This window comes from Theobroma cacao, chromosome 5 (assembly GCF_000208745.1).
Source record: "Theobroma cacao cultivar B97-61/B2 chromosome 5, Criollo_cocoa_genome_V2, whole genome shotgun sequence".
Taxonomy (NCBI): Eukaryota; Viridiplantae; Streptophyta; class Magnoliopsida; order Malvales; family Malvaceae; genus Theobroma; species Theobroma cacao.
In genome coordinates this window covers 38,287,471-38,303,348 of record NC_030854.1, presented here as the reverse complement: position 1 = coordinate 38,303,348, position 15,878 = coordinate 38,287,471, and the positions used below count along the sequence as shown (strand labels likewise).

At 35.1% G+C, this 15,878-nt stretch overlaps 3 protein-coding genes and 1 pseudogene across 5 annotated transcripts; 3 read left to right on the top strand and 1 right to left on the bottom strand.

Moving 5' to 3' along the window:
• Positions 19–3,542, top strand: LOC18600461 (putative protease Do-like 14). Of its 3 annotated transcripts, XM_018122330.1 has the most exons (11): positions 19–110; positions 197–299; positions 407–502; positions 595–798; positions 900–1,027; positions 1,249–1,460; positions 1,747–1,828; positions 2,284–2,426; positions 2,724–2,844; positions 2,994–3,086; positions 3,197–3,517. In XM_018122330.1, the coding sequence occupies exons 1-11, from the start codon at positions 96–98 to the stop codon at positions 3,311–3,313; spliced, it is 1,314 nt and encodes a 437-aa protein (XP_017977819.1). In that variant the 5' UTR covers positions 19–95; the 3' UTR covers positions 3,314–3,517. The 3 variants fall into 3 exon arrangements, with proteins under 3 accessions (XP_017977819.1, XP_017977820.1, XP_017977818.1); XM_018122331.1 differs by lacking the exon at positions 19–110 and having other exon boundaries at positions 154–299; positions 619–798; positions 3,197–3,542; XM_018122329.1 differs by lacking the exon at positions 19–110 and having other exon boundaries at positions 154–299; positions 3,197–3,542.
• Positions 4,211–7,287, top strand: LOC18600460 (autophagy-related protein 18a). Its single transcript, XM_007030913.2, has 4 exons — positions 4,211–5,021; positions 5,927–6,134; positions 6,411–6,537; positions 6,900–7,287. The coding sequence occupies exons 1-4, from the start codon at positions 4,302–4,304 to the stop codon at positions 7,000–7,002; spliced, it is 1,158 nt and encodes a 385-aa protein (XP_007030975.2). The 5' UTR covers positions 4,211–4,301; the 3' UTR covers positions 7,003–7,287.
• Positions 7,379–13,313, top strand: LOC18600459 (annotated as a pseudogene).
• LOC18600458 (protein SRC2 homolog) lies at positions 14,600–15,842 on the bottom strand. The gene has a single exon (XM_007030911.2). The coding sequence runs from the start codon at positions 15,647–15,649 to the stop codon at positions 14,789–14,791; it is 861 nt and encodes a 286-aa protein (XP_007030973.2). The 5' UTR covers positions 15,650–15,842; the 3' UTR covers positions 14,600–14,788.

The window sequence follows — 15,878 nt, the reverse complement described above, 5'->3', positions numbered from 1 at the left end:
CTGGGATTTAAGGAATAGCAATTAGTGAAAGAAAAGCAAAGATCATAGTCCAAGGACAATCCAACCTCAGGAATTTTGACGTTGGGAATCTACTAATGATTCGTTTATTGGTAATTTTCAGTCAATCTTTCAGTTGCGAATCGATATTTTTTCCTCAAATGACTCAGAACTCCTGTTTATGTGTTCATTTTGTCAGAGAAACGCTTCCGTTTCTTGTAGCAGATCCTCGCTAATTCGGATCGTTTCCATTGGCACTGCGGGTTCGGGTCTTCTTTATTGGAATACGAACCCAGATTCCGGTAAGCTCTCAGTTTGCTCGAAAACTGGTTCTTTTTCTTGCTTTATGATTTGCTTAACGTCTTGAGTGCTTGGGTATTCGTATTGCTTACTTTGGGTTGAATTCTAGAAACAACTGTGAAGCTGTCAATTCCTGTACCATTGCGTGAACACCTTTCATTTCAATGGCGCCGGCCGTTTCTTTCCTCTTATCATTGGGAAATTGGTTTGTCCTATTCTTTGGTCTCACATTTAAGTTATCCACATTTTTTTTCTGTCTTTTAATTTGATTGCCTCTTTTATTGATTATCTATGTAGTTTATGTTTTGTATGCATTTGTAGGAAATTTGCCATTGTTTTCATCAAGAGTTAGTGCTGCTCCAGCTGGGGATACTACAAAAGAAGCCCCAGTAGCGGTTGGGGATGATAAAAAACCATGTTGTGGATGTTTAAGTAGAGATTCTATTGCAAATGCAGCTGCAAAGGTTGGTCCTGCTGTTGTCAATCTGTCTGTCCCACAAGGTATTGTCTCGAGGCATATTTTGATTTGCATTTTGACCCATGAGCATTTTCTTTTATTGAAGCATAATTACATGGTTTGTTGGTAACTTTTTGTTGTACAGGTATCTATGGGATTACAACTGGAAGGAGTATTGGTTCTGGAACTATTATTGATGCAGATGGTACAATTTTAACATGTGCGCATGTTGTGGTTGAATTTCAAGGCATGCGATCCACAATCAAGGGGAAGGTCAGCAGTTGAAACTGTCATGTATATGAGAATTTCCAGGTTCAAAAATGCTTGCTGATAGATTGATTTACTTTGGATGATTTCTTGTTCCTAATTGATTGAACTCTAGGAACTGCATTTATGAGTAAGCAGTTGATTTTTATTAGATTTTCTTTTGTGAAGACTGCATTTCATTGCTTGTTTATCTATCTTTTGTTTTGGGATATGATTAATGTCTGCAGGTTGATGTGACTTTGCAAGATGGCCGAACGTTTGAGGGTACAGTAGTGAATGCTGATTTACATTCTGATATTGCAATTGTCAAGATCAAATCTAAAACTCCACTTCCAACTGCAAAATTTGGTTCGTCAAGCAATCTTCGTCCTGGGGACTGGGTGATAGCCATGGGTTGCCCTCTTTCCCTTCAGAATACTATTACAGCGGGTATTGTGAGGTACTTTTTTGGACACTAATTTTGTTTTTTTGGTTAATGATTTTTATTTAGGATCTTCAAGTTATTTGACATGTACATGGTCTATTTTGGAAATTTTGGACTAATAAAATTTTTTGGCTATTTCTATGCTTGGTAGTAAGTTTATTGGTGTTAGCTGATATGGATTTTATGTCCCTCATATAATTTATGGTGAAAGAAAAAGAGACTTTGAATGTGTTAGATTAATTGAAGTTTTCTCTGATTGGCTACTGATATTTTTTTCTGTCTATTTTACCCCATTGTTTAGTTGTGTTGATCGTAAAAGCAGTGATTTGGGTCTAGGAGGGATGCGTAGAGAGTATTTGCAAACGGATTGTGCAATCAACGCGGTATTCTCTTTCTCTCAGCTTGTGTGCACCACTAAATGTGTTGCATCTGTGCTTATGAGCATGGTCATTATGTAAATGTGTATGCATTTGGGTGATTCTTATGAATGTTGATTGCCCTTTTTAAAAGTGCAATACCAGTTGAACTGCTGTTGGATTGTATAAGACTAAATGACATCGATTTGTTCATTGAATAGATTTGAATACATGGCTATGGATATGGTAGAATTTTAACTTAACGTTGTGAAATTGGCCATAAATTTACTCATGTTCATTGGCATGCTTTGTGCTTAGCTCTTTCCTTATAATAGCTTGGTATGTATAGCAGATTTTTTAGGGAAAAACAAGGATAAGAACGACAAGAGATTTTGCTAAAACTAGTTTGTCCTGTTTTGATTTGAACAATTCTGTACCTCTTGTGGATATACTAATCTAATCTCTCTACTGTTCTGGTTAAGGGAAATTCTGGTGGCCCCCTTGTTAATATTGATGGGGAGATCGTTGGAGTTAATATTATGAAAGTGGTAGCTGCAGATGGATTGAGTTTTGCTGTACCGGTTGACTCGGTTTCCAAAATTATAGAGCATTTCAAGAATAGTGGGTATGATCACCTCCTGATGCAACTACTTGGTGAAATACTTCCTGTATTTGTAGTAATGGGGCTTATTGATCTTTCCTGACATTGATAGAGCTTCCTGCAACTAATGACTCAGGGCAATGTATTTGATTCTGCAGTTGAATTTTGTTGCTTGTTATTATATTATATAGAATTTTATATAGGACATCAAACCACACGACAAAGTTTTACCCTCTTGATTTGTGTACATCGTTAGCTTTCCTCCAGATCTCTTCTGGGTTCAAAGATTATATGCATTAGCCAACTTGATTTTTTGAGCAGGAGAGTTATTCGGCCTTGGCTTGGATTGAAAATGCTTGATCTTAATGAGATGATCATTGCTCAGCTTAGAGAAAGAGATGCCAAATTCCCTAAAATTGAGAAAGGCATTCTTGTACCTATGGTATGTTTATGTTAGTTCCTTTCTTCCCTTGTTATGTTCGGTTCTGCATTTTTCTGCCCTTTTTATTCCCCTCAAATTTTTTTTCATTTGCTATCCAAGTAAATCAGGTTGACATTTGTATCTTCCCCGTGCTTCAAATTTTTTTCCAGGTAACCCCAGGTTCCCCAGCTGATCTAGCTGGATTCCGTCCAAGTGATGTTGTTGTTGAATTTGATGGGAAACCGGTTGAAAGTATCAAGGAGGTACTTTATTTAAATCGTGTTTTTGCGATACCAACCGCCTTACTTCCCCGGCTAATAGCTCTTATGATTTACATCGAATTTACACCCTGATGTTTGCAAATCCATGGCAGATTGTTGAGATAATGGATGATAGAATCGGGAAACCTTTGAAGGTTGTTGTGAAAAGAGCAAATGATGAAGAGGTGATGTTGACTGTGATCCCAGAGGAGGCCAATCCAGATATGTGAGAGACTGTAATTCATCTCTATGTTGTTTGTTTTTTACAGATTTTGAGAAAGAAAGCAATAGAAAAAAAAACACTGGAAAGTCAATTGTATGCATTTGATTCAAACTTTGGGTAGGATCATAGATATGATTGCATCCGGCCATTTGTATTATCGTGTTATAATTTTGTCGGGTTTAGGTATGATATTAACAGTTATACAAAAAAATACAAATACAATATGATTAATTAAACAGATTGTGAATGTGTTTATCATAATAGATATTCGATACAAGAAGATTAATATGTCTATTAAATAAGTCTGAGATTAAATTTTACGAAACATGATTTGATTATGATATAATAAATTTGTTTAAATATAATTAATATGATTAATTTATTTAAATGAGTATTATAAGCAAATTAAATAAGTTATAGGTATTATGTCGGAAATAGTTGAGTTATTTGAAAAAATTTAAATAAATTTTTATTTTTTTATCATTTTAATTTTGAGTCAAGTAAATTTTTATTATTAATAATTAATTAAAATATTATTAATTATTTTATTTATTTTGAAATATTATTGATTATTTTATATTTTTGTGAAACTGATGGGAAGAATGAAAATATTATATGATCATATTATTATGGTATACTAGTATGATATATTAATCATTATATGAATATAAATTAATAAATATAATAAAAGTAATTTTTTAAAATTTTTTAAATATTATATCTAAATTATATTATAAATATGATAATTTGATTAATTAAATTATAGACACGAAACATGATCGTCTTAATCTCAAATTCGCTTAATTAAACTCTTCTTTGATTATTGATTTATGATTAAATATGATAATAAAACAAAAGGAAATAAATATTAAACCTTAATTTAAATACATGGAGAAGGTAAACATCTAAATGCCTCAAACTTGTACGTCAACTTTCTCTGATTGGCTTTTCCTTTTGATAAGTCCTTCCTACCAGTCCCTACCTTTTCCTTCCTCATGTCGTCCTCCGGCGAGACCCTTCCCCAATCCGACCCGGACTCGTCTCCGGGTCCAACCCAAGCCCGAAACCAGAACCCATTAACCATCCACCACGTCTCCTTCAACCAAGACAACACCTGCTTCTCCGCGGCCACCGACTGTGGCTTCCTCGTCTTCAGCACCGAACCTTATGGCCCTCAATTTCGTCGCGACTTCAACGCCGGTCTTTCCCTCGTCTCCATGCTCTTCCGCTTCCAACTCTTCGCCCTCGTGGGCTCCTCTCCCTCCCCCGCCGCCGCCAACACGAACGCCGACACCAAAGCCCTCCTTTGGGACGACAACGTCTCCCGCTGCGTCGGCGAGCTCTCCTTTCGTTCCCCAATCCGCTCCCTCCGCCTCCGCCGCGACACAATCGTCGTCGCCCTCCTCCACAAAATCTACGTCTACAACTTGTCGGACTTCAAACTGTTGCACCAGCTCGAAACGACGTCGAATCCGAAGGGGTTGTGCGAGGTTTCGCAGGTGACTGGACCCATGGTGTTGGTCTGCCCGGGGTTGCAGAAGGGAGCAGTGAGAGTGGAGAATTATGGAAGTAAAAGGTCTACATTTATAAATGCTCATAGTTCGAACATCACGTGCTTGGCTTTGTCTTATGATGGCAGGGTCTTGGCCACGGCTAGTACTAAAGGAACTTTGATTAGAGTTTTTAATGCTTTGGATGGGACATTGATTCAAGAGGTAAGATGATAATTAGTACTACCTGACTATGATTTTCATTGAAGGATTTTATCCGTTAAGTTAGTTAGCCGCCTCCTTTTTTTCTTTAAAAAAAATATGAATTTTGATGTTATTTTAACTCGCAAATAAACATGAAGTAATATTAAGAAGTGTAGTATGTGAATTGGTTTTGAATTTTTTTCCTTTTTAAGGAGTAGATGTGTGGGTGTTTAAAGGATGAGTGTTCAAAGGTTGGTTTCGATGTAGGGATTAATGGAGTACTTAGTTTTAAAATCGACAAGAAGAGTTTTTGGAAAATATTGTTTGATGTTAACATCTTGTAGAAATAATTAGTCAAGGCTCACTGTCGAAGCATGGTTCGAAATTGAATGATTGAATGTCTGAACTAGAGAAATGAGAATGAATGTGCGAATAGCTTTTATGGAAGGGGGTGGAGGCTTGGGGGGAAAAGGGTTCTGTTGTTGATTACAAAAGGAAAATTTAATGTATTTGAAGTCATGCTTCAAAACCTGTAGACTCGGCTAAAACTAATGCCTACATTAGAAGCTGTTTTTGATGCCACAGAATTGTCATATAGTGTTTTTTCTGGATGGCTTATTGTTTTTAATGACCTTGATTTGTTTTTGGCAACTATTGAGGCAAGTTTTGTTTTTTTTTTTCTTTCTTTTTCCTCTTGTTAAGATCCATGAATCTTCTGCAGGATTTCTCATTTGGACTTTTTTAAGAGTTTTGGGCAAATGATGAGTGGTTTGTCGGGATTTTGTAGGTTGTTCATTGAGATTCTTTGAAGTGTTTGTTAGTTTCCTGCTTGCAAGTAATCTATGATTTTATTTGGGGTAATTTCTGGCAGCTGGAGGTTTTTGAGCAATCTATACATTAAGTTCACAACTTGGTGCTTAATGCAGGTAAGGAGAGGGGCAGACCGAGCAGAGATATTCAGCCTTGCTTTCTCTTCCACTGCCCAGTGGCTAGCTGTCTCAAGTGACAAAGGAACGGTCCATGTCTTCAGCCTCAAGGTTGATTCTGTAGTTTTAGGGAATGATAGGTCAAGCAGTGCATCTGAATCACCTCTTTCTAATCAATCAGCTTTATCATCCCTTTCTATTTTAAAAGGTACATCCCTCTGCTTTTTACTTCCTTTTAGTTGTGTGAACTTTCAACTAGGAATTGAGTAGAAACTAGAGGGTTTTTAAGCTGTTTGACTTAGATCTAGTTTTGAACTTTGGCTTTGTGGATTACTGAATTTGGTGAAGCATAGATCAAGAACTACGTGCATGAAGGGACTGCTTGACATACAAGCCTATTATTCCTCAATTACTCCAACTTTACGTTTATGAGGGTTGGCTGTTTTTATCTGTCAAGCTTATTTGAGGTTTGTGATTTTTGTAGGTGTATTGCCAAAGTATTTCAGCTCAGAGTGGTCAGTGGCTCAATTTCGGCTGCCTGAAGGCACACACTACATTGTTGCCTTTGGACAACAAAAAAACACAGTCATGATTATTGGCATGGATGGAAGGTAATTGAAAATACATGGTGTTTAGGATTTTTTTTTGTTGTTATTGACTGATGCTTGTTTAATTCACTGTATCAGCAGGCTGGGCTAATGACATAGATTGTTACCCAGCGTAAGATACTTTAATGGTTATTTGCCTAAAATTATTGACAAAGTCTGGATTTTACATGTTAAATGATTCTGTTGGCACATCAACATGAATATTCATGGCTCTGTCATGCCGTTGAAGTTACAGTAATTTTGATTTTCATATGTTACTCAGGTGGCTCTAAAGGCCTCTTCAGTTATCCTTAGTCCATGAAACTTCTTGATTGGTCAGAAGAGTCTAACATGAATGGTTTTGTTTCGTTATCTTGTTAATGCAGCTTCCTTCGATGCAAGTTTGACCCAGTGAATGGTGGACAGATGACTCAACTTGAAGGTCACAATTTTTTAAAGCCAGAAGAAACATTTTCGAAGTCAGACTGAAGATACTATTAAGAGTAAAACTTCATCTGTAAAGAACAGAGATATAGGGTGTATATATCAAATGTAAATGAAAGTAAGTTAGCTTTCAGTCTTGGTCTTGACTTTTACTGGCCATAAGAATCAATAATCGTTTGTCTTAATACTGTCACTAACAGCTTGAAAATTTTCCAAATTGTTCATACTTTCCTTTCTAGTTTACCTGATTAATGAAGATGACAAAGTCGTGTTACGTGATGGACAAATATTGATATGTTGACAAAGAAAAGCTGGTTGCCCCTTAGTTTATATCTTGTTCTTGGATCAGGTGGAAGAAAAAGGCCTGCTGTTGATAAAGGTTGCTTCAAGTACATTAAAGAACTTGGGCATAAACCTTAGAAAAGTCTGGGTACTATATACTCGAACAAGTTCTTTAATTTTATTTTGAGTCAATGAAGTTTTTCGGATTAATGATAATATAATTACTGTTAGATTCGATGCAACTTCTCTTTTTGCATATGACCTTACTAGTTAATGTGATCATGTGATAGACTTAGAATCGTTCCTTTGTCGCCATGCAAATTTGAATGCAAAACTGAACTAACTTAAACACAAACATGAGAAGTAGAAGAGGAAAAGAAGGAAAAAGACTTTGGAAACAAATTATGTTATATTAGTTTTTGGTCCAATGACTTTGGTTTTGGGTGTTTCAAACCAACATGAAAACTTCAAGGTGCCTATCCGATTCTCTGAAGAATCATTGATGGGAACCTATTGTTCGAGGTATGAGTACTTGGCAACCTGTTTATTTATTGATTGATTTCTGCATTTTCATGATTTGATCAACTGTTTTGTATGCATTTCTATTTTTTTGAAACAGATGCTATCAATGCTACAAGAGGAACAATCATTGTGCATGGACAGGTAAGCTATATTGTTTTTTTGAAGAAGAAGGTGAATTTCATTAATTTCCAAGACCAAGTTACATATAGATAACATTACATATGTATAGGACCTCTCAATAGATCTTTCTATTACAACGATCCTTATTACATGACTTTAAAGCCTCATTAAAATTCTTACCATGGAAAAACCCAACGGTACAAAAACCATGATTAAAGAAAAGAAAGTACTTTAAAAATCATGTATTACGTAAAATACGATACCTTTATATACTAATTAAATATCGCAGTTAAGGATTTTGTATAGTTGATTTGTGTGGAGTATTTGGTTTCAAATGTTGTTTAATATTATTGATAACTTTGTTGATGATCAATAAAGAACTTAAATGGTGAGAAGTGCTTTGGGCATCCCTTCAAAGCATTAGGCTAAAGGACCTTTAAACTTGATAGTTTTAAGTTACTAATTTTTCTATGGTTGTTAGTAAATTCTAGTAGATAGTATTAATGTAACACATTGTCTTATTTTTTTTTTTTGAATTGAGAGAAAAGGGATTCGAACTCTGAGGGGATCATACATTAATCAATAAGTCAAATACTCGGATGTATTGTCATAACGTTTTTGATTGCTTGTTGATTTAGTTTATGGATAGATTTAATTTTATCTCTTTGATCATGCAAATCAATTTCAAAGCAAGTAAGTTATAGATTTATATTATTTAATGCACTGATAATGTATAGAATCTATATATTGTTAGCACACCACAAACCATCACTTCATTAGACCAAAGAGTTTTATTTTTATTTATTAATGAAATGCCGTTTTGTGGTGGGTTAATATTGTATAAAAATTATATATTTATAAATCTACAATTTTTCGATACATAAAAGTTTACGTTCATCTTACTCTTGATTATCGTTCCTTGATTTGATTAATTCAATTAAAAGATTCGAGAACAATGATTTTAATAATATATATATATAACAAAGAAAAAGCATAGTGATTTAATTGGTTAGCAACATTAATTCGGCTGAGCAATAGTGTCGTAATGACATTTAGAGTTAGTCCCAAAAGTTTCTTCTAAGTTGGGCCTTTGATCAGTCCAATTAAGTCCAATAAATTGTATTGGATTTAGTTTATCATGGTATTGTGGTTTGATCATTAATTTCCCTTGGCCTAAATTCAACTCAAACAACTAAATTGTATCGACCAAATTGTTAGAAAATGGACAAACAAGAAATATTAATAGAAGGCAAGTAAGAAACCCCGAAACAGCACGTTTTCAATAATTATATGCCACCCTACCTATGTTTGATGATAGTATTATCATTTTTAAATGCAAGCATTTACGTTGGATATTCTTAGACTAACAGTCCACATTTACAATTTAATAAAGGCTCTTTTCATAGATAATCATTGATTCATGTAGATTTTTTTATTACAAATAAAAAGAAATTGAAAAAAAGACAATCAACCTCAAAACGTATTTATTCCGTTAGTAACTCAAGCCCTACAACTCCGTAGCTGTAAAGATCACTTTTTACCAATAGATGTCTATAGCATACTCCGCGCTAGGATATTATAAATGGGGTCAAACTTGAATCAGGGAGAATTAATTGAGTTTATAAAAAAAAAAATTCAATCAGAAAATTGAAACAAAATTCACCAAGAAGAAACCCAAAGTGGAATGAAACTTTTACAAGAAACCTTTCAATATATATAGCTTCGACTCATAAAGGTTATGTCAATTGTCTACTATCTTCTTTAGTTTTTCTCTTTTAAAAAGCTTTCTCCTCTCTTCTTAGCAGTAACAAAAAGAAAATCCTTAGGCAAGATGATATTTGGGGAAGGAATAGTGGCTGATGTTCTCACTAGCCTAATGCTTTTTTGCGGAACGATTTCGAAATTGGTTCCTGATTATTTGACAGAACGCATTAAGCTTTGGCAAGAGAGATTGAAGAACTATTTCTTTCCTAGCATTCGCATCACATTTGACGAGTTCACTTCTGGCCTTTGCCATCGTAGCGATGCATATATCGCTATTGAGTACTACCTTAGCTCCAAATCTATTGCACGAGTAACCAGGTTGAAAGCAGAATCTTACAAGAGAAAGACACCTCTTTTATTTTCTTCAAACCACTATGAGGATATTGAAGATGAGTTTGAAGGCATCAAGGTTACGTGGCATAAAGGAAAACATTCCCCTGATAAGGAAATAATATATAATCGAGCTCTTGATGATAAGAATTATTACACTCTTGTGTTTCATCCTAAAGATCGGGATATTGTCATGGAGCGATACTTAAATCATGTTTTACAAGAAGGTAAAGCTATAAAGAAAAAGAGGAGGCAACGAAAGCTTTATATGAATTCTGACGAAGGCTGGGATTACACATTGTTGGAACATCCTGCAAGTTTTGATTCTTTTGCTTTGTATCCTGAGAAGAAAAAAGAGATCATCAATGATCTTATAGCATTCAGTTAGGGAAAAGAGTATTACTCTAAGATTGGCAAGGCTTGGAAACGTGGTTATTTGTTGTATGGTCCTCCAAGAACTGGTAAGTCTACTTTGATTTTGGCTATGTCCAATTTTTTGGGTTATGATATATATGATCTTGAGTTAATCACGGTTAAAGATAATGCTTATTTAAAGACTCTTTTACTTAACTCATCACGGAAGGATATTTTTGTGGTTGAGGATATAAATTGTTCTCTTGATATTACGTAAAAACAAAAAAGATGATTCTGATTCTGATAATAAGTGTAAAAGTAAAAGTAAAGTTACATTATCAAGATTTTTAAATTTTGTCAATGGAATTTGGTCTGCTTGTGGTGGAGAAAGGATTATTGTGTTTACGGCCAATTATGTCGACAAACGTGATCCGGCTTTGATCCGAAGGGGAAGAATGGATATGCATATCGAATTATCTTATTGCATTTTAGGAGGGTTTAAGGTGTTGGCAAAGAATTATTTGAACCTTGACTCACATCCTCTCTTTGAAAAAATTGGAAACTTGTTGGAAGAAGTAAATATGACTCCAGCAGATGTTTATGAGCATTTGCTACACAGCAGAGTGGGAATAGATCCAAAGGCTTGCTTGGAAAGCTTGATAGAAGCCCTTGAAACTGCCAAGGAAGAGAAGATTGAGGAAGAAGATGCTAAAACCCTTGAAACTGTCGAGGAAGAGGAGATTGAGGAAGAAATTGCCGAGGAAGAGGAGACTGAGGAAGAAGATGCTAAAACCTTTGAAACTGTCGAGGAAGAGGAGATTGAGGAAGAATATGTTAATTTTTTTAAAAAAAGAAAAAGTCCAATTAAGGGATTTTGGTTAATTAATTATTTCAAGTTTTGTTTTTTTGTTTTTATCTATTTTTAAATTTGTAAGGAGGTTGAGACTTATGGGCCAACTTGACTTTTGTAGATTATTTTCAATTCTATTATTATTATATAAGGATTTTTAATTTTATTTCGTTTCAATCCTAGTTTGCCATTATTATATACTAGTATATAATTGCTAATTATTCATATAATACTTATTAAAATTTATTAACGATTATAAATATAATTTTAAATTTATTAATTTAATTTTTATCAATAATATTCATAAATATTATTTTTAATTTCTTTATTTTAAATTCAAATTTAAGTTTTTTTATAAATATTAATAATTAGATTCTCATATTTAATTTTTTTAATTTTTAATCAAATTCAAGTATATTATGCATAGTTAAATTTTAATCGAAAATATTCTACTCATCAATCATTCCCTAAAATTAATAAATGTATATTTTTACAGTGTAATAAATTGACCTACCCTTGAGATTTAAAAAATATAAAAAATTATTGAATTAATTAATATACATTACAGTAGAAATATGAAAGCCTCACTATAGCCATTGAGCATGTAAACTGCAACAATCATCCACCTGGAATTTTATTGAATCCAATGGAATGGATATATGAACACCAGTTTGAAATTGGATTGAATAATTAAGGTTAGTTAATATAAGAACATGAGTCCAAACAAAAATAAGAAGATGTATTGCACTGATAAAAGCGAAGTAGCTGAAATGCAAAAATGAAAACAGGAAGGGAAGAAGAGAATTGCACCTGGCAAGTTTGAGTAGTAAATCAAGATCCAATTACTCAGAGAAATCATCTTCCAGATTGAACCAAATTTGATGCAATGAAAATCTGCAGCAGTTTACTCCTTTCTCTACAGTAATTGTGCATGACTTTTTCTCTTACAACAGATTGAAAACAAGTATTGGTACAGTAGCTGCTGAAAATTCATCGTGATTTTCTCTATGAAGTTATTCAGCTATTAAGCTAAACAGCAATCAATGTATCTAAGGAATACGTGGAGAAGCTTTATGAAGTTGCCTTAGCTGTTTTGCAACATCAGTTATCGTTGGCTGGTCTTCTGGATTTTCCTCGGAACAACTAAGTGCTATCTTTGCAAAAGCTACCAATTCATCACGATTGATTCCTTCACTTGAAATATTTTGATCCACAATTTCAATTAACTGATTGCTTTCAACATAGGACTGCACATATTCTTCTACAATGGCATCCTCTGCAGCATAATGTTGAGAAACATTGCTTCTTCCTCTGCAGTTCTATGGTGATGGTTTTGCCGTCAGGGTTCCTTCTGAGTTTGAGGGCATCATGGAGCCTGAGGTACATGTATTCATCTGATCAAATCTTGTATTTAACATGCTTTTTTAATAGGATTGTATTGTTCTGCTGCCTTCTGTTTATCAAATATTTAATTTTTTTGAAGTTTAATGCACTTAATTATCCCCCTAAAAACATTTGGAATGTAATCTCCAATTACTTGTTCTCTGCAATTTCAAAACATAGGAAATGATGGTGTTCTTTAACTTGGTCAGGTTTTGGATTTTTTTCCCCAATTTCATAGCAGAATGGTAGAATGTAATGTATGCTTTTACTTCATAGTATTACTTTTGGTTGCTAATAGGCTACATTCTAATTCTTCCTCAGAATCATAGTCCAAAATCCAATCTTTTCTAGTAGTGTTGATGCTTAGTTTTTGCTATTTAATACTTCATTCTGGCTAAATATCTACTGCAATCTATATGTTGGCTGTCTATGCATGGCATAAAGCTGCAAAAAGAGATGCTTCAATACTCATTTACCAAATTCAGTTGTTCCTGGAGAATAATTATTGGAGCTAATACTTAATTACGATCGACATTCTTAGAGATAATAGAGTTTTTGCTGATAAACTTTGTCATTTGCTCTATCTTTGTAGGATTTTAATGGTGGAGCATCTCTGTCTGGGGACAAAGCAAAGCCCAGGACTTTTGCTGCACGATTTGCATCTACTGATGGGTATTCAGTTTTATCTTTGATGTTTGTGTTCATTTTTTGTGTTTTTTGTATGATCAGATGTGCAGATTATGCTCCCTAAGATTAGTTGACGGATGAAAGCATGCACAGAAAAAGTTTAGTTCTCTGAAACTTCCCATTTCTCAGCTTGTATTTGATTTGTTGTCATGCTGGCATGTGCAGATCTGAGGTTTTGAGTGTTGTCATTCGCCCGACCAATCAACTCAAAATCACCTTCCTAGAGGATTGTGTCTTGATGTTTAGTATTACAGCTAGATTAGCTTCAAGAGCATATCTGAATTGTTGTAATGTTAGGAATATCTGCAATGTTCAAATTTGCAAAGGAAAAAACAAGTCTCTTGGTTATAGATCGATTTCAACTTATTAGATTATACCATGTAATGTTTGCAATGTTATTCTATCTCTTGGATTAATCTGTTTCAACTATTAGAGAACTTAAATGATCTTTTCTTACTTGAACAGGCCCAAGATATTACCGATTTAGGTTCTATAAGGGAGGCAGCCAGAATCTTTATCCCAGGTTGGTTATAACTAAATGCTTGGTCCCAGGTTGAATTCAGTTCCATAAAAAGTGAAAATTTCTCTCTATCAATTATTAGATCCTCAATTATCTCATACTCCACCCTGAAATTCCATGTAAAATCAGCTTCACCACCAGCTTTTCTTGACACCGGATTGGATTTTCTGGTTTTGCCATGGAGTCTTGGGAGTGAAACCTATACATAGACGTTTGATTCATCTATTAGACCTTGAGCAGAAACAATTGTCAGATAAAACTTTCGCCATTTCATTTCATTGTTTAGGTGATACCGGAAACGAACATAAATTTGATTAAATCGAAACATGTATATAAGTTTTTATTATCAAATTTGATTTCGTCATTTAATAACCTTAATGCATGTTAATGTATACATGTAAATACAATATTTATTGTAAAAAATTAATACAAGCATGTCACCGAATATTTAACATCTTTCTTACATGTATTGTGTTCATATAACCATTCTTCGAAATTAAAAGAAGATTCTTCTAAATTAAAGGAGATTAATTAAGTGAAGAAAAACAATAAAATCTTCATAGCTTAACCCTTTATTATTCTTTTGTCCTTATCCAGAGATGGAAATAGCAATTGGTCAAAACATTGAACAAATGAAAGTTTGATTTTGGTAAGACAATATCTAGAAGATTTGGAGCATATTGAACAAGCTCTTTTCATGCGTGTAACTTGAAATGATTCTCGCCCTTTTTGTAGTGGTATTTGTTTTCTTGTATTAGATTATAGGGAATAAATGCTTCAAACCATTTGTTAATGACAAAAATGAAGATCAAAGGTGATGATTCCATACGTGAAAGAATAAATTCAATTCAATCTTCTATCAAATCCAAAAGCAACAAAATCAGTGCCCTCAAGAACATTGCAGAAAAGTTGCAATTGATTATACTTCAACTCAAACCCATGATTGATCCCCATTTACATTCTCAACAACCTAAAGAACAGAAAGAAAAGAGGTGAATGAGAACATAAAAAATGGCAGTTTAGAAATCAAAATCAAGCCCATCTTCAATACCAGCCTCATAGGCATCTCCAACCATATCACCAATCAACATTCCACCCAACAATCCACCAGCCAACCCCAACCCCAACCCTGCTCCCATGCCACTCTTCTTGGGCTTTTGCGGCTTCTGCACTGGAGGGTAACCATATCCAACCTGAGCTGCAGGAGGATATCCTGGATATCCATAACCTGGAGCGGGATATCCGTACGGTTGATATGCACCACCGGGTGGAGGATAGGGGTAGCCTGCCATCCCATGGGGCGGTGGTGGATATGCTCCTGCCGGAGGAGGAGGAGGGTGTCCGGAGCTTGGTCCTGGATAACCAACCGGTGGCGGTGGATACGCCATGGCTGGCTTCTCCCCATGTTTGTCTACGTACATGGCTTCAGCCCCTGGAACTGGAGGTTGCGGAACAGGTTTGCTGAACTTCTCTCCGAACTTGTAAGAGAAATCCAGGACACCCTTTGCCTTGCCGTTAGGCAACCTGACGCTGTAGCTTACATTCTGCTCAACCTTCTCGTCCGCGTTGTTGTGATCGAGCAGCTCCTTGATGGGCACTTGGACAACACCGATATCTTTGTCTCCAAGCTGACGTTCGGATTTCAGACGGAACACGAGGTTAAGCCGGTTCTGTCGGGCGTTAGCTTCGTCCACGGTGAACCTCATGGTGTAATTCCACTTGGGGTTGGAGCCACAGTCTTTGTCGACAGGAGTCTTCTGCGACGTACGATGATCGCCATTGATTGAAACCACAGCATACACGTCCATCTTGGTGAACAGATTGACGTCCTTCAGGTCCTTGCCTGAGATTACATTAATCTCCAAGGGCCTAAACTCCATGTTATCTTTCTACCAAACAAAAAAGTCGCAAAGAGAATGAGATTTCGGTTGAGAATTCAAGAGAGGGTTTTTCAACAGATTCTGAAACTTGGGTTTGGATCGTAGAGGCGAAAGGATATATATATATATATAGGGAGAGATTTAGGGGGAAGAAAACAGAAAAGGAAAGAAACAGGAAGGATCGGTGGCTTGAAACCGCCTCCAGGGGAGATTTTATTGTGAAAGAAAA

Coding starts and splice junctions, on each gene's coding strand:
- LOC18600458 (XM_007030911.2), bottom strand. CDS start 15,649: ATGGAGTTTAGGCCCTTGGAGATTAATGTAATCTCAGGCAAGGACCTG.
- LOC18600461 (XM_018122329.1), top strand. CDS start 179: ATGTGTTCATTTTGTCAGAGAAACGCTTCCGTTTCTTGTAGCAGATCC. Junction 1,028..1,248: donor GATCCACAATCAAGGGGAAG/GTCAGCAGTTGA, acceptor TAATGTCTGCAG/GTTGATGTGACTTTGCAAGA. Junction 1,461..1,746: donor ATTACAGCGGGTATTGTGAG/GTACTTTTTTGG, acceptor CCCATTGTTTAG/TTGTGTTGATCGTAAAAGCA.
- LOC18600460 (XM_007030913.2), top strand. CDS start 4,302: ATGTCGTCCTCCGGCGAGACCCTTCCCCAATCCGACCCGGACTCGTCT. Junction 6,135..6,410: donor ATCCCTTTCTATTTTAAAAG/GTACATCCCTCT, acceptor TGATTTTTGTAG/GTGTATTGCCAAAGTATTTC. Junction 6,538..6,899: donor ATTATTGGCATGGATGGAAG/GTAATTGAAAAT, acceptor TTGTTAATGCAG/CTTCCTTCGATGCAAGTTTG.